The sequence below is a fragment of the Cannabis sativa genome, chromosome 3 (assembly GCF_029168945.1).
Source record: "Cannabis sativa cultivar Pink pepper isolate KNU-18-1 chromosome 3, ASM2916894v1, whole genome shotgun sequence".
NCBI lineage: Eukaryota > Viridiplantae > Streptophyta > Magnoliopsida > Rosales > Cannabaceae > Cannabis > Cannabis sativa.
Genome location: NC_083603.1, coordinates 5,421,370 through 5,443,172, shown reverse-complemented (window position 1 = coordinate 5,443,172; position 21,803 = coordinate 5,421,370). Strand labels below are relative to the sequence as shown.

The following is a 21,803-nucleotide window of genomic DNA, read 5'->3' as shown; positions in this document are numbered from 1 at the left end:
TATGTATTTATTAAAATTTATAAAATACAAATTTATAAATAAAATATGTATGTTTACTATTTATTTTTTATATATATTTATTATTTATTTTTATTATATATAGTTTATATATAAAATTAAAGATATATTCTTTTTTGAAAAGAAAATATGTTTCTCATAATTAATAAAATGTATAATAAATTGTAAATAAATTTTTATGATTTCTTTTAAGTAAATACATATAATATTTTTTTTTTTGAAATTAAAAATCATTTTATTAAACAAAAATCTTCGTTACCAAACTAGACAATAACTTAACTGGAATAGTATCCAAGTTGAAGAGTACATATAATATAATTAAGTAGTATAAAGTACATAAAATTATAAAATTTCCTATATTTATTCCGATATTTTATTAGTAAAATTATTGTCAATGTCAATAAGTTCGACCTGATAAAGGAAATGTGACAAATGAAGTGAAAATTCAAAGATCATTAATGAATAAAGTATTATTGGATTCCAGCATATGTGAACCACATATTCATCATTTATATTTTTATAGGCTCTTTCTCTCTCACTCTCTAACACCTCAACAAACTACTACTCTTCTTTAATACCAGAAAAGTTTGAGAAGCCATGGCTGAGTTGATTCTGTCTCCGATTGCTGACAAAATCATTGGTGGTTTGGGATCTGAAGCTGCCAAACACATCTCTCTGATTTGGTGTGTGAAGGATGAACTTGAATATCTCAAACAAACCATTTCAACAATCCAAGCTGTGCTTTTGGATGCTGAGAAGAAACAGTCTCACAACAACCAAGTCAAGAATTGGCTCCAAAGGTTGAGCACTGTGATTTTTAAAGCCGATGACTTGGTGGACGAGTTCAACACTCAAGCTTTGAGGCGCCAACTCATCATGCCTCAAAGTCCAATGGCCAACAAGGTACGTATTTTTCTTAGCTAACCAACACCAATATATTATTTCTAGTTTAAAATATAATCGAACCTGGATCCGAGGCTAGGTCCGAGATCCATGGGTCGGAGTTTGGGTCTGGATTGGTTCGGGTTAGAATTCGTATCTGAGTCTGGGATATGATCCGGAGTTGAATGAGTGTTATGGTATTGTGTAAAAAAAGTTTAAAGTAATTTTAAAAAATTTGAACCAAATATCATTAAATTTTTAAAATGAAAAAAATACTAATTTTTATTCTCATTTTTTAAAATATAATTCTAAAAATTGAAAATGAAAGTCTAAGAGTAAATACAGTCATTAAACTAACATAAAAAGAATTCGATTTAAATTATTTAATTTTAAGAAAATGAAATAAAATTAGGAAAATTTATAATTTTGTATACATTATATAATTTTATTACACTATATACTACAAAATAACTTATTTACATTTAATTATACATTCTATATTAAATAAATAAACATAATTTAAATTTTTTATACAATCTATATAAAGGAATTAATTTTTCGTAAGTCTTATATAAATAAACAATAAACATACATATTTTTTCTTACAAAAAAATAAAATAAACATACATATTTTGTTTATAAAAATTATTAAATATATTAAATTAATAATTTATAAATATTATCAATATAAAATATAAATATAATATTTATAAATAATTACACATTTGGTTATAGTTTCGTTTCTTAAACAAAATAAACGTAAATGTTTTATTTTTGAACTTGTTTATGAACTTTTAATAAACAAATTATATTGGTTCTATTGAAACATTATCATAATAAATATATTAGATTAATAATAGTATTATAAACATTAATAATAATAAAATATTTAATAAACATGTATATATTGTTTATAAAACACAAATAATTTTTTTTTAATATGTTTGTATATATATAATTTTAAATTAAATTTTAGTAAACATATTATTTTATTAATATATCAAAATATAAATATTAACTTATGTATTTTTATATTTAGTTTTATGCGTTTTTTTTCTTCAAAAAATTAATTGAAAATAACTAACATGTTAAAATCGTAAATAGTTATGTTTATTTCTATTATATAATGTAAATATGATGATTATTTATAAATATTTATAAAATTGTATAGAATTGTGTAATTATGTTTTTTTTTGGTACATTTTTTATAATATAGTTATTTTACTTGTATGTAATTGAAAATTGCCGATAAAATTATACACTCCACAGGTGTGCACCTTTTTTTCCAGCTCCAACCAACTTGCTTTTCGTTTAAAGATGAGTCGTAGAATACAAGACATCAAGAAAAAACTAGATGCGATTGCTAGTGACAAAAAATTCCTTTTGGAAAAAGGACTAGTAGAGGCTCCAACTGCTAGAAGAGCGAGAGAAACTTACTCAAGTGTACGCCAGGAAGATGTAATTGGGAGGGATGAAGATAGATCTGTAATTATGCATAAGCTTTTGTTGGAGAATTGTGAAGAGAAGGTTTCAATCATGGCCATTGTAGGAATTGGTGGCTTAGGAAAAACCACTCTTGCTAAAAGTGTTTTTAATGATGAGAAAGTCAAAAAACATTTCGAGCAAAAGATTTGGGTGTGTGTGTCTGATTTTGACTTGAAATTAATTGTTAGAAAGATCATTGAGTGTGCCACGGGTGATAGCAATTTTGGGGACCTTGGAATGGAGCCGTTACTAAAGAAGTTAGGAGAAGTACTTGGTGGAAAGCGGTATTTTCTTGTACTAGATGATATATGGGAGGAAAACCGTAATAAGTTGTTGGAGTTAAAAAATTTAATAATAAGGGATGAAAATGTTGGGAGTAGAGTTATAATAACTACTCGTAGTGAAAACATTGCTAAATTTTTAACTACTAAACAACCACCCTATCGACTGGGTGTTCTTGATGAAGATCAATCTTGGTCTTTGTTTAAAAAGATGGCTTTTGAAGATGACTCACAAGAGCTGGATTACTCTAGCATTGTGCAAAGGAAATTTATTGTATGGTAAAAGGTTGGAATTAGAGTGGTCTTCTTTGAATAAGGAATTTTCAAAAATACCAAATCAACATGAAGATGATATCTTACCCACTCTCAAATTGAGTTATGATCATCTTCCCTCCCATTTGAAACTTTGCTTTGCCTATTGTACTTTATTTCCTAAAGACCATAAAATTGAGGTGAGAACTTTAATTAACCTTTGGATGGGGCAAGGATTTCTCAAGTTAACAGATCCAAGTCAAGATCAATATTTGGAAGACGTGGGTTATGAATGGTTTATGATTCTGTTAGAAGGATCATTCTTTCAAGATGTTGAAGTAGATGAATGTGGAATTGTAGAGAAATGCAAAATGCATGATTTGATGCATGATCTTGCTGTTCAAGTAGCAGGAGAGGAATGTACTACTTTTGCAATTTCAAATGGTCAAGGAAATATCAAGGAAACTACTCTTCATGTGTCTTTTGAAGACGTTGCTTACTCAGGAAGTGAACTTTCAGCTTCGTTGGCTCATGCAAAAAATATTCGAACATTTCTTAGTATCTCCAAGTCTAAGGAGGAGTCATTTTTTGATGCCATAACATCAAACTGTAAGGTTATACGTTGTTTGGATTTGAACCGTTCAAGTATGAAGCTATTACCAAATTCTATCGACAAATTGAAACACCTGAGATATTTAGACCTTTCACGAAATTTTGATCTCAAGTCACTTCCCAATTCTATTACGAATTTAGTGAATTTGCAAACGTTGAAGCTTAATTATTGCTCAAATCTCAGAGAACTACCTAGAGGTTTTGTGAAACTCATTAACCTTAGGCATCTTGAACTTTCTTGGTGTGAATTTAATTCTTTGCCAAGTGGACTAGGACAGTTGACACAATTGAGATACTTGGATCTTTCTTGGAATGAAAGTCTATTATCACTTCCAGATTCAATGAATGATTTGTTAAATTTGCAAACACTGATACTCAATCGATGCTCAAAACTCAAAGAGCTTCCTAGAGATATTGGGAAATTCATCAACCTTAGGCATCTTAAAATCTCTGATTGTCATAAATTGGAGTATATGCCAAGTGGACTGGGCAAGCTAACTAATCTCCAAATATTATCAAAGTATGTGTTGATGAAAAGTGAAAAATCTATCCCAAGGCATGGTGGTGAGCTAAAGGAATTGATGAGATTGAACAATTTGAGAGGCAAATTGGAAGTTATAAATTTGAGTTGCGAGAAAAATGTGGCAGTGGAGTATGAGAAAGCCAAATTAAAGGATAAACAGTATCTTCGATCATTGACATTGGAGTGGGATTCTGAAGCTAAAATCGATGAAACTGAGGCTATTGTTGGTTATGAGATGTCTGTTATAGTGAGATTTCTCTCACTTAGAAACTCGAGACCAGACCCCTCTTTGAAGGACACGTGTATCCAGACTTCCAGTGAAGGCTGAAATGTCCAGGGGAGACTTCTCGAAGTTTAGACCTCGCCCAGGGTAAAACCAGCGAGGTATCGTGGATGCGACTTAATTCATACCGCATAACTGTAATCCTCATCATACAGGGTAGACCCAGCTCGCATATGTCAGAACATGTGCGAGTACCTCCCTCTATACCTCTGCGGCAAGTATAGAGGCCAATGCCCTATGATGCAGTTTTGGTCCCAATGACCCAATAGCCCTAACGGACCAGTGTAAGTTCGCATGTCCAGATGCTACCAACTTCAGCATGCGACGTCCGTATCGAGCAATCACCTAAGGACGCAGACGTTCCAAACGTACGTGCGACCCTACGAACTCAACAGACGGAACACGAACGGTCAACTCGCAGATGCGAAGGACGCATACGTTGATGAGTTCAGTAACTGTCATATATTTATTAATGTTAACGTTGTCTGAGTTTAATCATGGCAATTCAATGTGTAAATAATGGATTAACAATAAATGTGATCCTCATGTAACCGATTGGGCACCTGCTTTGTATATAAAGGGGTGATCCACCATGAAAATGCACCTACGAATCCCTTGCTACAGTGGACTAAGCAGAACAAAATACGGCGAACCACTATATTTCATTGTCTTCTGTATTTTTTCCAGCTTTATTGTCTGTTATCGCATTCCTATTGGAGTACTCGCCGTTTTAGGTTGAATACTCGCATTTATCATCTCCCAAACAATTCTATCTTTTACCAGCTAAATTACACTTCTTGGTGTTGTGAAATTCTAGTAACAACATTTGGCGCCGTCTGTGGGAAACGATTGTAAGATTTTATTTACCTCAAAGAACATTACTCAACATGGCTGGAAATCACGCTAACAGAGCTAACAATGAATCCATCAACATTGGAACGATGAACGTACCATTGCCTGGAACCGGAGTGCCGCCTGTAGACGTCATCAACGGCGGGGTAGGAAGGAGCAACATCAGACCACTCAACCTGTTTCCAGAAACAACTGGTCCTCAAGCTGGAGGCACATCCACACCGCCGGCAACCATGCACTTTCCCCCTGTCACCCCGGCGGTCGTGTCCGAAGGAATGGTCCAGCTCACGACTGATCAATACGCTGCAATCCAGGATCAACTGCGAGCACTACAAGCCGAGGTAGACGGACAGAGTCGCGCTCGACACCCTCCTCGGGTCCCTGCCGTTCATAATGAAAACCCTCAGGTAACAGTTTCTCGACGTCAAACTAACCGTGTACGCAGGGAGCGAAGAACTGATCCTGAAATCTTGGATTTGAATCACCCGACGTCGAGAGATCAATATGCAAGGGTGCCTAACCAAAGCACGCGAACCGACGAGGATCCCGAGCGCCGCAATCCTCGCAGTCGTCATCTTCGAGATAACGATGCGGAATCAGCCTCTTCATCCTCGCATAACCGCACTCCAAGCAGATATACGAGGTCCGGCTCTGTGCAAACACAGCAGGGAGGACGCTACCGTGTACACCGAGGTGATGCGTGATCATCTCAATGCTGTCTTTAGGGCGCGCTCCGCCGGCCCGCGCAACACGGAGACACTCCATGACCCCCATATGGGCGATCGGGGTGTCAACGCGGCTTGCCAACCCGCCTATCGCGCCGATCGCGACCACAGGGATTAACATCCCTTCCAACCTTGCCGCAGTGGCTGCGAGCCCCACTGTTGTAGCGACTCCACCTCCTGCGACAGGAGGAATCGATCAAAGTATGCTTCTGCAAGCTTTGAAAATGCTCGAACAGCAGCGTAAACCCGTATACAAGCTGCACGGTACCTCTCCATTTACCGCAGAAGTGCGACAGGCCCAACTTCCAAAGGGATTCCGTTTATCTGAATCCCTCAAGTATAAAGGTACATCTAACCCATTAGACTACCTAGAGAAATTTAACACCATAATGGAAGTGGACCAGGTGCCGCAACTCGCGAAGTGTCGCATTCTCGCGGCTACGCTTGAAGAGAATGCCCATGACTGGTTCACCCAATTGCCAGAGGCATCGATATCGACATGGGAGAACTTCGTCGATCTATTTCTCACACACTTCCAGGCCACGATGACGTATAGGCCACCCTATACGACTTTGGCAAACATCAAGCAAGAATCTGGTGAGTCTTTGCAGAATTATTTCAAGCGTTTTAACGCTGAGGTAACGAAAGTTGAGAAGGCTCCCGAGTCTTCGCTTGTGTGCATGTTAATAACAGGTGTCCTGCCAAGAACCGACTTCTGGAAAGAGGCTGAGGCTCGAAGGCCGAGAATCCTTGGTAGAATTCTTCGCCATGGCCGAACCTCATAAGAGAATCGAGAACTCCACGGCGGAATTGGAAAAGGGCAAGAACAAGAGGCGATCACCCATACCGCGGTCGCGATCCCGCAGTCCGCGAGGAAAGAATTCCAGGGGCCGAAGCCCCAGAAGACGCAGTCCACGCAAACCGCGGAGCCCGAAGTTGGCTAAGTCGCCACCTAAAAAGGAGTCCTCGCCCAAAAGAAAAGGAGGACCTCGCTTCGTCAACTATACTGAACTCGCCGTCCCTCGAGACCACATCTATGCGGTTGAGGAAAGGAACGGCGTCTTCAAGAAGCCGCCCCCCATCAGGGGAAATCGCGACCGAAGAGACCCCAAGAAGTTACGTAAGTACCACAAGGATATCGGTCACACTACCCTTGAATGTTGGGTCTTGCAGGATGAGATTGAAGAATTAATCGGACGGGGAAAATTCGATAAGTATAGAAGAAACGAGGAAAGTCATCCCCGAGCGGATGACAAAGGAGAAAATCGAATGCGAGTGGCTCACAGAGCACCTCGCAATATCTTGACTATAATTGGAGGACCACACATCGCGGGCGACTCTCGCAAATCCCAAGAACGGTATGCCAGAGAAGCCAAGGAAAAGCCGCTTACCAATGTGAACAATCTTGGTGAACGGCCAGAGAAGCTCTTCAAGAGAGACTGCGAGGACATTGTCTTCATGGAGAGCGATGCGAGATGGGTCCACCACCCGCATTCTGACGCACTTGTAATAATTGCCAATATAGGTGGAGATAACGTCCATCGCATATTGGTCGACAATGGAAGCTCAGTAAATTTACTGAATTTCCAAGCTTTCAAACAAATGGGGCTACAAGAAAAAGATTTGCGGCCCATGACATCGAGCATCTATGGCTTCACGGGAGATGTCATAGCCATAAGGGGGATGATCAAACTCCCAATCACTTTGGGAATCGCCGATAACTGCCAAGTCGATGGCCGACTTCGCAGTAATTGATCAATATTCGGCATACAACGCCGTGATTGGACGGCCGATTCTAAAGGAGATGAAGATCGTAACTTCGATCTATCATCTAACAATGAAGTTCCCCACTCCTTCTGGAGTAGGATCAGTGAGGGGAGTCCAATCTGACTCTCGAGAATGTTACAACGCAATGTAAAGCTCGCAGAAAAAGGACGGTGAACGTTATCCACCTTTTGGACGCACCACCACCTCGCCAGGAGATCCTTCGGATCGAAGAGGTACCGCATATAGACAAACCAGACTTGGATCCGAGAATCCTTGATCACACGGCCGCAGCCCAAGCCGCGGAAGATACAATCGAGATATGGTCGGGATATCTCCACAGGTCATGTGTCATCGCTTGAACATTGACCCCGAAGTGCGAGGTGTCCGACAAAAGCGCCGCAAAATGGACCCCGCGAGGTACCTAGCGCTGAAAGAAGAAGTCGACCGCCTCCTTGCCTGCGGCTTTATACGGGAGTCATTTTACCCCGACCGGTTAGCCAATCCGTACTCGTACCAAAGCCCAATGGCTCATGGCGTACTGCGTTGACTTCTGATTTGAACAAAGCATGTCCCAAAGACAGCTTTCCTCTTCCTAGCATTGACCAGCTTGTCGATGCCACTGCAGGTCACGCACTTTTAAGCTTCATGGATGCATATTCGGGATATAATCAAATCCCGATGTACGAACCTGACCAAGAACATACCTCGTTCATTACTGATCGAGGACTATACTGTTATAAGGTAATGCCCTTTGGTTTAATAAACGCAGGTGCGACTTATCAAAGGCTAGTGAATATGATGTTCGCAGACCTCATTGGAAAGACAATGGAGGTATATGTTGACGATATGCTCGTAAAGTCGCAACATGCGAAGGACCATATCACGCACCTACAAGCCATGTTCGGCATATTGCGAAGATATAAGATGCGTCTGAACCCCTTAAAATGCGTCTTTGGGGTAGGTTCCGGAAAGTTTCTCGGTTTTATGGTAAATCAACGAGGAATAGAAGCCAATCCTGCGAAGATTAAAGCGTTGGTAGAAATGCCATCACCGACTAAGCCAAAGGAGGTTCGCAGCCTCACGAGCAAAGTTGCGGCTTTAAACCGCTTCATATCCAGATCCTCTGACAAGTGTAAAGAGTTTTTTCAGATCTTGAAGGGTAACAAGAGGTTCCAATGGGATGAGAAGTGCGAGCGGGCTTTTCGGGCGTTAAAGACGCATACGGGGCAACCTCCAATTCTATCAAAACCGTTGCCCGGCGAGGTTTTGTCAATTTATTTAGCCGTCTCCGAGTATGCGGTCAGTTCGGTACTTGTCCGCGAGGACCAAGGACATCAACACCCTGTATACTATGTCAGTAAGCGATTACTAGACGCCGAGACACGTTACCCTCAGATGGAGAAACTAGCCTTTGCCTTAATAATATCGTCAAGAAAATTGCGACCTTATTTCCAGGCTCACAGCATCAAAGTTCTGACAAACTTCCCCTTAAGGCAAGTTTTAGCGAAGCCAGAGGCATCGGGGAGAATATTGAAGTGGGCCATGGAATTGAGTCAGTTCGATATCAGGTATAAACCAAGAACTGCGATCAAGGGGCAAGCCCTCGCAGATTTTATACTTGAGCTACCAAGAACAGAGATAGCGGTTATAGACGGTGGAAATGACGTCGTCATGACAGGCAAAGACGTATGGACATTGTATGTCGATGGAGCCTCAAATAATGAAGGTTCTGGTAGTGGAATATTGTTAATCAGTCCCAACAATTTCAAGGTACACGCTGCTCTGCGTTTCGGATTCTCTGCATCTAACAATGAGGCCGAGTATGAGGCTTTAATCGCAGGTCTGAAATTGGCCCTCGAGATGAAAGTCGAATACCTACAAGCATTTAGCGACTCTCAAATCGTGGTATGTCAAGTAAGTGGAGAATACTTAGCGAGAGGCGGAAGATTGGTTAAATACTTAGCCATCGTCCGTGAAATCATGCAGAAATTCAAACATGTAGTTATATCTCGAGTACCGCGTACTCAAAATGCCCATGCGTACGCCTGGCCCGACTGGCCTCCACCAGAGAAGCCGAGTTACTCGACGTAATTCCGGTAGACGTATTGTCACATCCAACCATAGATCGAGAAGCAATCATGGAGATCGATGACGCTCAGGAAATTACCTGGATGAGTCCTATTGTCGCATACCTCGACAAGGGGGTCTTACCTAATGATAAAATAGAAGCAAGGAAATTGCGACAACGAGCAGCCCGCTATGTGATATATGACCAGAGCTTGTATCGCAGAAGTTTTAGTCAACCGCTTCTCAAGTGTATCAGTGGTGAAGAATGCGGTTATATACTGCGAGAAGTACATGAGGGAATTTGTGGCAATCATACTGGAGGTAATTCCCTTGCCTTAAAGATAATGCGGCAAGGATATTACTGGCCAACACTGCGACAAGATGCCCTCACATTTGCAAAAAGGTGTGATAGATGTCAGCGAATAGCCACCTACACGCACAAGCCTCCGAGTAACCTCCTTTCTATCACGAGTCCCTGGCCCTTTGCGATATGGGGAATTGATTTAATTGGCGAGTTACCCAAGGGAAAAGGCGGAGTCAAATACGCTGTAGTCGCAGTTGACTACTTCACAAAGTGGGCTGAAGCAAAAGCACTCGCGACTATCACCGCAGTGAAGTTGCGCGAGTTCGTCTACACTTCCATCATCTGCCGTTTCGGCATCCCGCATACGCTCATTTCAGATAATGGAAAACAGTTCGACTGTAAAGAAATGCGGCAGCTATGCGATGATTTGGGGATTAAAAAAGCCTTTTCCGCAGTCGCTTACCCGCAGAGTAATGGACAGACTGAAGCAGTCAACAAAATAATTAAGCATACCCTAAAGGGAAAACTACAAGATCGCAAAGGGGCATGGCCGGATGAATTACCGCAAGTTTTATGGTCCTACAACACAACCCCTCGATCTACAACTGGCGAAACACCCTTCTCACTTTCTTATGGGTGCGAGGCCATGTTGCCAGTAGAGGTTGGGGCCGGATCCTTGCGCAGAGACGCTTTGGATATCTCGCAGAACAACGAGAATCAGTTGCTTTACCTTGATTTTTTAGAAGAAAAGCGTGATAAAGCACAACTACAAAACGCGGCTTATCAACAACGAACTGCAAGGTACTTTAACTCGAAGGTTAAGATAAAACCTCTGCGAGTAGGGGACCTGGTCCTAAGAAAAGTAATGCCAAACACCAAAGTCCAATCCCACGGAGTCTTCGGAGACAATTGGGAAGGACCGTACATGATCGCAGATCAAATTGGTGATGCCACTTATCGACTCGCAACACTCGATGGGACCGCGATCCCACGAGCATGGAATAGCGAGAGCTTGAAATTCTATTATCAGTAATATTCGCGTCCTTTGATTCGAGTACTTATACTTAGACATTTATTATTCAATATAATTCCTAAGTATAGGGGCATGTATACCCGCATGTATTACTGATTGTTTGAATAAAAGTGCCTGTTAAGTTTTTTCTACTTTGTTACACCAATTTGTAATTAAAGTCGCATATATATATATATATATAATCGCGGTCACACCAAGTTGTGATCAAAGTCGTAAATATTAAAATGCATACTATCCCCGCGTGGATAGAAATTTGTCCAAAAAGTAAGAGGAAATTCTTTAAGTACAAAGTGCGAGTACCCGCGTACCGCATATATAAAAAAAAAACAAAACAGCGAAACAAAAGTAAAACTAAGATAAAAAATAATCAAACAGCGGGAGTAGTCTCATCAGGAGCAGCCTCATCCACGATCTTGCTCACAACTTCATTCTCGACCTCCTCAGCCTGCGCTCCCTCGATTTCATCTGGAAGGTTGCCTTGAGTCCGGGTAGGAGACATCGAGCGAAAGGCTTCAGCCATTTCAGCAGCTTCATCTCCAAGCAGCGAGAAGTCGAAGTCAGGGACCTTAGAGAGAGTAGTATAAATATAATCAGACACAGCCTGATCATACTGTTTTTTCCCACTCTCTCTCTCAGCCTCTAAGTCGCGAGCCATCTCAGCGATCGTGTCCTGCGACTTCTTGAGCTCGAGCTCCAACTGTTCTTTGGCCCTGTTGACTTCCTCGAGCTCCTTGTGAAGTTCCTCCATCTTGGCCACCTCCTGCTTCAGCCTCTTTATGTTTTCCTGAAAATGGGCGTTCTGCCTCTTCAGCGAGTCAGTTTCCTTCGAAGGCGTGGCCACGGCTTTCATAAACAAAGCCACAGATTGTGCGGCCAGTTCAGTTGATCGAGAAACAAGTTCCTCATAAGGAATCTCGGCCAGTAATTTTTCCTGCATAGCCAGAAAGTCGCGAGGGCGAACCGGAGAATCAATGACAACCTTCTTCCCCTTATCCTGAGCGGTCTTGGCCAACTTCTTGGAGGAATCTGCAGCGAGCGAAGTCATCACATCGCTCTTCCTCTTCTGTGCGACGACTGGTGAAGATGCCGGTGTCCCACCCTTTTGCTTGATCTTCAGGACAGGGGCAGACTTCAGGAAAGTCATGTCTGCGAGCATAAAAGACAGATAAGTAAAAAAAAAATCACGACACTACTCATCACGTTATGGCGAAAGGACGAGTTACCTGAAGTTTCTCGAGGAGTTTGCTTGGAAAGCCGTTTATCTATCCGCTCCTGCTGTCTCTCAGATGGTTCTTTATATACTGGCTCCCGTTGAAGACTCGCGTTCTCAGGGATCAGTTTGTGTTCTCGCAATTTGGCAGTCGTACACAGCAATCGCCAGTCGCGATCTTGTACCGGAAGACTCCCAAGAATTTCAGCTACCCCCTTTTTATGAGCGTTAAGCGTTGGTCGAGCTGGTCTATCTGCGATGACAACAAAAGAACGAGTTAGCAAAAGATCTCGAAAAACGAGTAACAAACCTTATCTAAGTCAACAAATATGCGACATGCGGGTCTGCGATTAAAGTCGGTTCTGATCCCAGGAACCTTAAAAACGTAGAACCATTTTGACTTCCAATCACCCATGTTCGAAACCATCCCCTCAACCCCGTTGATTTCAGAAGTCGCCCATTTACTAAAGCAAAAGAAGCCGTTATGAAGGCCCACGCTCTTTATGTCATAAAAATAACTAAATTCCTCTACTGACGGAGCTCTATGGGCGTACTCCATGTACATCGCATAGAAGGCTAGAACAGTGCGATAACTGTTGGGTGTTAGCTGAAAAGGCGATACGTCGTAGCGTCTAAGAATGGCTGCGACGAAAGGATGAAATGGGACTGTTACACCACATCGAAGAATGGGTATTGAAATGACCACGTCCTCCGTAGGGATGATCGCAGGGTTGGTGAACGGAAGATGCGCTCTCTGAGAGGGTTTGGGACTTTGAAACGCAAGCCGCAACAGATTTAACCTCACGAAAGTGGTGAAGTCAGACTTGACGACTCGCGAGACTAGGTCTTCGCATGAGAAAGGCTCGTTCAGTTGGGAGTCGTCAACCGAGTCCGTCCCGCTCCCTTCCGCTTCCTCTTCTTCCCCACCTGACTCGCGGGCTGGAGTAGTCCATCCCTCCTCCACCTCCTCGACCTCGATGTCAGGAGCCTGCCTCGTACGGATGAGGTAGTCGCGAGCTGACACTGTGGATTCACTATCTCGGATATCGATTGCCCCAGGTTCGGTAAGCTCCCGTACCATCTTCTCGATCTCCACAGAAGACATAGGACCTAACTCTATCTCCGCGGCCTCCATTTCGGAGATGTCCGTAGGGAGAAAACTGTCCCTCTCCTGGTCCGATTCCCCGTCAAAGGCGCGACCTCCTGATCCGAGCTGCTGGCTATCCGATAGATCGCTCATCTGAAAGATACAAGATCTTTTCAGCGTGATGAATGTGTGAAAAGATAAAGATAAGTGATCTCACCCGCAGTAAACTATAAAAGTCGCATTCAACAAGAAAGTCAGACTCTGTGCGAAAACTGACCCTTCTATCGATATGCGAGAAGAAACGTAACTATCTTTGGGCGAGTAATTCACGCATCCTTGGTTGTGCGGTGTACCTCCAGAAACGGCTGGGAGTTTCCCAGTGACTCAAGAAGTATGCATTTTCGAGCATAACCCTGAAGTTACTGGGAGACACCCACCGTTTCGAGACAACCTACCAACCAAAAAGTACGATCATTCGAGTACTAGCGCACGTCAACAAATGGCTGGGCGTATCACAGTATCTCAAGGGACATATAATCGCGTATATGGCCATTAGAATACTGTAACACACCCACCATTTGAAAAGGCAGTTAATACTCTTACCACTCAGCCCGCGACACGAAAAGATCCTAAAAAGTCTAATCAACAGTTAAACAGAAATAAGTTTGGAAACATGCGATTATTCAAGTTGTTCGACCGAGCCCTCGCGAGTATTCAAATTGTTCATCCGAATATCCGCGAGCATTCGAAGACGTGAATCGATGCGATCGAGTTTTTGCGATTATGTCAATTTACAGGCCCTACACTATGAGTATTACCCAGTATCATTTACCAAAACACATAAATACCCACTAGCATACCTTCCTAAAAAGAGTTTTCCATGAGCACCCAAAACCAGAAACACATTTTTTTTTTTCAAAATGCAGAAAACGAAAATGCAGGGGTTTAGAAGCTAACCTTTAGTTTCGATTCCTGCGGTTGTTCTCGATCACTTCTGAGAATGAAAATGCGGTGGGAAATGACAGAAAAGTTGGAATGAATTTCTTTTTTCTGGGCTGTATATACTGGGGAGAAGTTAAGAGAAAGGAGGGAAAAACGGGATATTTGATTCGTATCAAAGCGTTTAAATACCCCTATCCCTTATTTATTGGGATTGTGACACGTGGCAACCAGAATGCCTAAGGTCGCCCAATCCAACGGCCAGCTATGGCCACGCCTACACGAAAACCGAAGAGTTTCGTGACGTGGCATCCTAGAGATAATGAAAATTAATCATTACAGCCGTCATTTTTCGAAACCCTCGATGGGACAATCAAAAGGTCACCTCCTCGTGACAACCTTTCACCTGTCTCTCGAGCAGTAGTTTCCCACAGTGACCGCTCAAGTCACATCGCGAAACTAGGGGCATGTGTTATAGTGAGATTTCTCTCACTTAGAAACTCGAGACCAGACCCCTCTTTGAAGGACACGTGTATCCAGACTTCCAGTGAAGGCTGAAATGTCCAGGGGAGACTTCTCGAAGTTTAGACCTCGCCCAGGGTAAAACCAGCGAGGTATCGTGGATGCGACTTAATTCATACCGCATAACTGTAATCCTCATCATACAGGGTAGACCCAGCTCGCATATGTCAGAACATGTGCGAGTACCTCCCTCTATACCTCTGCGGCAAGTATAGAGGCCAATGCCCTATGATGCAGTTTTGGTCCCAATGACCCAATAGCCCTAACGGACCAGTGTAAGTTCGCATGTCCAGATGCTACCAACTTCAGCATGCGACGTCCGTATCGAGCAATCACCTAAGGACGCAGACGTTCCAAACGTACGTGCGACCCTACGAACTCAACAGACGGAACACGAACGGTCAACTCGCAGATGCGAAGGACGCATACGTTGATGAGTTCAGTAACTGTCATATATTTATTAATGTTAACGTTGTCTGAGTTTAATCATGGCAATTCAATGTGTAAATAATGGATTAACAATAAATGTGATCCTCATGTAACCGATTGGGCACCTGCTTTGTATATAAAGGGGTGATCCACCATGAAAATGCACCTACGAATCCCTTGCTACAGTGGACTAAGCAGAACAAAATCTGACTGAACCACTATATTTCATTGTCTTCTGTATTTTTTCCAGCTTTATTGTCTGTTATCGCATTCCTATTGGAGTACTCGCCGTTTTAGGTTGAATACTCGCATTTATCATCTCCCAAACAATTCTATCTTTTACCAGCTAAATTACACTTCTTGGTGTTGTGAAATTCTAGTAACAACAATGTCATTAGAAGGTCTTCAGCCACACCAAAATATTCAGAATCTAATGCTCACAAATTATGGGGGTGTTAAGCTCTCCGGATGGCTCTTATCACTTACTAATCTGGTGGAGTTAACTTTGAAAGATTGTGCAAAATGTGAGTATCTGGTTCCATTGAATCAATTCAAGTGTCTCAAGCATTTGAAACTTGAGAGGTTGATATGTTTAGAGTACATATCCAACACTAATAGTGTCAGTGAAGACTTGGTTGGTTCAACAACAACATTACTGCCATCTCTAGAGACACTTGAGTTGTTGGATTTGCCTAATTTAAAGGGATGGTGGAGAGAGATTGAAGTTGACCATTCTTGTTTTGATGCAAATGCAAATGCAAATGAAGATAATCACACTTCCTTGCCTTATTATCTCCCTTCTCTTTCAAAATTAACTATACGTGATTGTCCTAAGCTGACTTGCATGCCACTTTACCCACGTTTGGAAGGAAAATTGCAGCTGAACAAGACTAGTTGGAAGCCATTAGAAGAGACATTAAGAATGAGGATGATGTATCTAACAACTCCTTCTTTCTCACCTCTCTCCAAATTAGAAAGGCTGTATCTAACAGACATTGATGATCTAGAATGTCTTCCAGACTCCTTCAAGAGCCTTGCTTGTCTCAGTCGCTTTCATATTGATGGTTGTCCTAAATTGAAGGATTTGTGTCCTGGTATTCTACATCTCTCATCACTTCGACGTTTGTGGATTTCAAGATGTGAGAGGTTAGGGGACATGCTGATAAGTGATGATTATGACTCTATGTGGCAAGCTCTAAATGTAACACTCCAATCATTAGGACTCTGTAAGTTGCCAAATATAGTGACTGTTCTTCCTAGGGGTATCCAACATCTTACAAGCTTACAACAACTTGAAGTTTTCAAGTGTGATAGTCTAACAACAATTCCAGAGTGGATCAACAACCTCAAATCACTTAAGAGTCTTTGGTTATATGACTGCCCCAATCTGACATCATTCCCTGAAGGAATTCGAAGCCTCACCACTTTGAATCTGTTATATATTGATTCCTGTCCCATGTTATTGAAGAGATGCAAAAGGAATACAGGTGAAGATTGGGATAAGATTTCTCATATAGAAGACTTGACCTTAATTCCAGATGCAAACAAAGAAGAAGAAAATGAGGTAAACACGTCAATGTCTAATGTTTGCTTTTATTTTCAAATGAAATTAAAATCAGAGCTTATAATGTTTTTCATGATATTGCAGGGATGCAACCTCTTGAACAAGTTTAGGCTACGCAATACAAGAAATGAAGGATAGATTAGATATATCATATATTTTGCAAATCCCTTCTGCAATATGTACAAGTTTACTGTGTATGCAGTTACTTCCTTCTGATATGATTTATATCAAAAACAATTTTTTTTTGAAAAAAACAGAGTAAAATTTATGTCATTGTTTTTTTTTTTAAAGCATTTATATATCATTGTTAAAGAATACAATCTAGAAATTTTTCCATTAGCTATTTTACTGAACAAATGGAGAAGAATATGAACTTTGATATTTCTATTGATTGAAAAGTTTTGGATGTTTCCATGATGATGAGTTCATTGTTGTTTTGAATAATGTAAGTGTTATATAAATTAATAATTAACCCAAGATCTATTTGTATATAACATAGAACACAATAGTAGTATATGATAATTGAGTATGTGTACCTGATTGATCCATAGCAATTATCTCCAATTTGATAGTGCAATACTATCAACTAAGTCTTCCTCCCTAGATCTCTAAATCAGAAGCAGTTTATTTTCTCTGATTATCAAAAGGTATACAATTGTGATGAGACAATATGTATTTATAGAGTTAGGGAGGGGACTTAGCTACAAAACCCTAGTTGGGCTGGGCCTGCTCATCAAAGGCTTCAGTCAACTAGAAAAACCCACACTTCTGCTTCACCTAGACTTTACTCACAGATGCTAAGCCCATTAACAATTGATCACCAACAACATGGGCTAATACAGCAAAGAACTATCCAATCAACCCAAGTTTTAATAAAACCAATAAAATTTAATGTAAGCCCAAATAAAAAGTCTAACATTCTCCCACTTGGGCTACATTGATTTTAATACATATATATTATATCAAAATAATTTTATTTGAAAACGACTCATGGGTTGAACAACAGGAAAACATTTGTGGCCACTTTAAAAAAACTGATAGTTCTCTGATAGCATCTCAACATACCGGTCCAATTCAACCTTTGATAATGAACTATGACAGTCATATTGTTTTTAGCTCAACAAAAGACATTCATAATCACAAATACCAAAGTATTAAATCGACATGGTCAATAAGTCTAGTAGTGTGGTAAGGAATTATGTTCAACATGTGATCAATATAAAATAACATAATATCCTTATCAGTCCTCAATTTCACTGATACCGTGATGCTTAATAAATAAGCCAGTGAAATTAAACATACACCACTTAAAATAAGTAAGTGTCACTAAACTTGCTTAAAGAATTAAGCCAACAACATATCATTGTCAATAAGCAAATAAATTTAAAAGACAATGATCACAACAATATGAACCACATGCTTTCAATTCAATCATTCTCGAGAATATAACAAAACATAATTGAAAACATATCCATTCAATAATAAAAATATATTGAAACATAAAATGTAGTTCATAACTTTATTCAGAAAATTATAAATAATAATTTCTAAAAACAAAAAAAAAAACAAAACTCCCACTAACCCAAAAGATCAAAAGATTCTAAAATGCCCATATTAACAACATGTTTATTAAACAGCACGGCACTTAACCCTTTGGTTAGAGGATCAGCTAACATCGACTCGGTCTTGCAATTTTCAATGACAATGTCTCCTTTCTTGACCAAGTCTCTGACAGTGAGATACTTTATTTCCATATGTTTAGAAGCACTACTAATCTTGTTATTCTTTGAAAAGAAAACAGCAGCATTATTATCACAATAGATTAGCATAGGTGTGGAAATAGAATCAACCACTCGTATCTCCGAAATAAAATTCTTCAGCCACAAAGCTTGCAAAGATGCCCCATAACATGCAACAAACTCAGCATACATAGTAGATGACGTGATCAAAGTCTCGTTTGACACTCTTCCAAGAAATAGCGACTCGCCAAGGTGAAAATATAGCCGAAGTTGACTTTAAATCATCTACACAACCACCAAAATACCGAATCTGAATAACCAACAACTCGAAGATTGTCAACATGCTTATACACAAGCATAAAACTCTTCGTTCTTTGCAAATATCTCAAAACTTTCTTGGCTGCAACCCAATGATCAAGGTCAGGATCAGATAAATATCTCCCAAGAACATTTACTACGAAAGCTATGTCAGGTCGAGTGCAAACCTGAGCATACATCAAACTCCCTACTACACTTGCATAAGGGATGTTCTTCATTGCTCCTCTTTCCAAGTCGTTCTTAGGACATTCTTTGCTTAGTGAACTTGTCCCCTTTCAGAATAGGAACTAAACCAGCTTTACACAAATCCATGTTGAACCTTTTGAGCACACGATTAATGTAAGCTTCTTGAGATAAGCCAAGAACTTTTCGATTCCTGTCACGATGGATCTCAATCCCCAAAACATAGGATGCCTCTCCAAGATCTTTCATATCAAAATTGGAAGACGAGAAAATTTTTGGTCTCATTTAGTAGTGACAAATCACTCGCCGGCAAGTAAAATATCATCTACATAAAGAACAAGAAAAATATAACGACTCCCACTGATCTTCATATAAATACACTGATCAAACTTGTTCTCTACGAAACCAAACGATGTCACAACCTGGTCAAACTTCAAGTACCACTAGCGAGATGCCTGTTTGAGACCATAAATGGATCGTTTCAACTTGCAAACTAAGTGTTCTTTTCCTTTCTCCTTGTAGCCTTCAGGTTGAGACATATAGACTTCCTCATTCAATTCTCCATTCAGAAAAGCAGTTTTAACATCCATTTGATGCAACTCTAAATCAAAATGCGCAACTAAGGCCATAATAATTACTGAATGAATCTTTAGTGGAAACAGTGAGAAAGTTTCGGTGTAATCAATACCTTCTCTTTCGGTGAAGCCTTTAGCCACTAAACGCGCTTTAAACCTTTCAATCATCCCTTTTTATCCCTTTTAGCCTTTAAAATCCACTTACAACCTATTGGTTTAAAACCATCGAGTAATAAAACTAGCTCCCATACACCATTTTTCTTCATGGAGTCGATCTCATCATCCGTAGTCGCTAACCATTTTGAAGATTGTGGACTATTAAGTGCTTCACTAAAAGTGACGGGATCCACAAAATGATCAATATCATATTCTCCTTCTCCAAGATAAACAAAATTATCATGACACTTTGTTGACTTCTTTTGTCTCCGAGATCTTCTTAGAGGAGGTACTGGAATAACTTCTCTTTGTTGATCATTGTTTTGAATAACATCTTCCACAACTGGAATTTCTTCAATAACAGGATTCTCATTAATAATAGGAGCTTCATCATTAATAGGCCCTTCATCAATAATAGGACCTTCATCATCTTCGATATCGGGAGCAATATATTCATCAACAATGGGAGCATTACCAACTGGAGTAGGATGGAGACTACTATTATCATCTCTTGAAAATGACATAGGAATACAAATTCCTTTAGATGACTCCCCCATTTCAAGAGATGTTGAAGGACTTTTTTCAGCAACATCAAATTCCGTAAATTTAGCGATGCGAGATTCAACAATTTGCGTACCACGAGTAGGACAGTAAAAGCGATAGCCTTTTGAGCGCATTGGATAACCAATGAAATAACAGCGATTTGTTCTCGGATCTAACTTTTTCAAATTAGGATCATAAATCTTTACTTCGAATGGACAACCCCATACTCGAAGATGATTAAGACTAGGCTTCCGCCCGATCCATAACTCAAAAGGGGTCTTGGGAGCAGTTGCGGGAACACGATTTAAAATATAAGTTGCGGTCATAAGTGCTTCACCCCATAAAAACTACGGAAGATTTGTTCTACTCATCATACTTCTAACCATATCCATGAGAGTGCGATTTCTCCTTTCGGCAACGCCATTTTGCTCAGTGAACCGGGCATAGTGTATTGAGCAACTATACCATTTTCTTGTAAGTACTCGCAAAAAGCCCCATGTGTTGTCCAGGATTACGTATAACGACCATAATATTCTCCTCCACGATCAGAATGAACAACTTTGATGACTCTTCCTAATTGTTTCTCAACCTCATTTCGAAAAATTTTGAGTTTATCAAGGGCGTCAGATTTTTCTTTAATTAAATAGGTGAATCCATGACGAGAAAAATCATCAATAAAAGTGATAAAATACTTATTTTACGCACAACGTGGTGGAATAAGGACCACCGATGTCCGTGTGGATAATTTCCAATAAAGATTGATCGCGATTTGCGGTCTTCTTTCTTGTTTTAGTCAATTTTCCACGAGTACAATCAACACAAGTATCCCAATCAGAAGCATCAAGAGGAGGAAGTATTTCAGATTTAATTAAACGATCAACCCTTTCTCTGGAAATATGACCCAATCTTTTGTGCCATAACAATAAGGATGTTTCCTTAATATGATGTCTTTTACCCACAGAATTCATAACATTAAAAGAGGAATCTAAAGGAGCCAATGACAACTTGTAAAGACCATCAGAATAAAAGCAATTTCCAATAATTCGAGAGTCAAGCATAATGTCAACATTATCATTTGCAAAATGAAAAGAATATCCTTGTTTAACCAAAAGCGGAAGCGAAACTAAATTCCTTTTAAAAGTAGGAACATAAAAAGTATTGTTCGTAATAATCTTATCACGAGACCGTAATTCAAGAATAAATGTTCCAACATAGATAACGTCAACTCCAACATCATTGCCCACTTTAAGCTTGGACTCCCTCTCACTTGGCTTCCCGAGATCCTTTAGCCCCCGTAAGGAAGCGAAACATGAACGGTAGCACCACCGTCTAACCACCAAGAATCAATAGGAACATCAACTAGATTAGATTCAAAACAAACACATGCCAATGGATTACATGATTGTGCTTGCTTCTTTTCTAGCCAAGTCTTAAATTTGTGACGGTACCGTTCT

At 40.2% G+C, this 21,803-nt stretch overlaps 2 protein-coding genes and 1 pseudogene across 2 annotated transcripts; 2 read left to right on the top strand and 1 right to left on the bottom strand.

Annotated features, from left to right (window-relative positions):
• Positions 1-519: 519 nt before the first annotated feature.
• On the top strand, positions 520-5,075 carry LOC133035867 (putative disease resistance protein RGA3; annotated as a pseudogene).
• Positions 5,076-11,421: 6,346 nt separating this feature from the next.
• On the bottom strand, positions 11,422-13,375 carry LOC133035866 (uncharacterized). The gene is made up of 3 exons (XM_061112295.1): positions 12,889-13,375; positions 12,308-12,604; positions 11,422-12,230 (listed from the first exon to the last, which is right to left on the bottom strand). The coding sequence occupies exons 1-3, from the start codon at positions 13,373-13,375 to the stop codon at positions 11,452-11,454; spliced, it is 1,563 nt and encodes a 520-aa protein (XP_060968278.1). The 3' UTR covers positions 11,422-11,451.
• A 2,284-nt stretch (positions 13,376-15,659) lies between these two features.
• LOC133035865 (putative disease resistance protein RGA1) lies at positions 15,660-17,043 on the top strand. The gene is made up of 2 exons (XM_061112294.1): positions 15,660-16,835; positions 16,920-17,043. The coding sequence occupies exons 1-2, from the start codon at positions 15,660-15,662 to the stop codon at positions 16,971-16,973; spliced, it is 1,230 nt and encodes a 409-aa protein (XP_060968277.1). The 3' UTR covers positions 16,974-17,043.
• Positions 17,044-21,803: the final 4,760 nt, after the last annotated feature.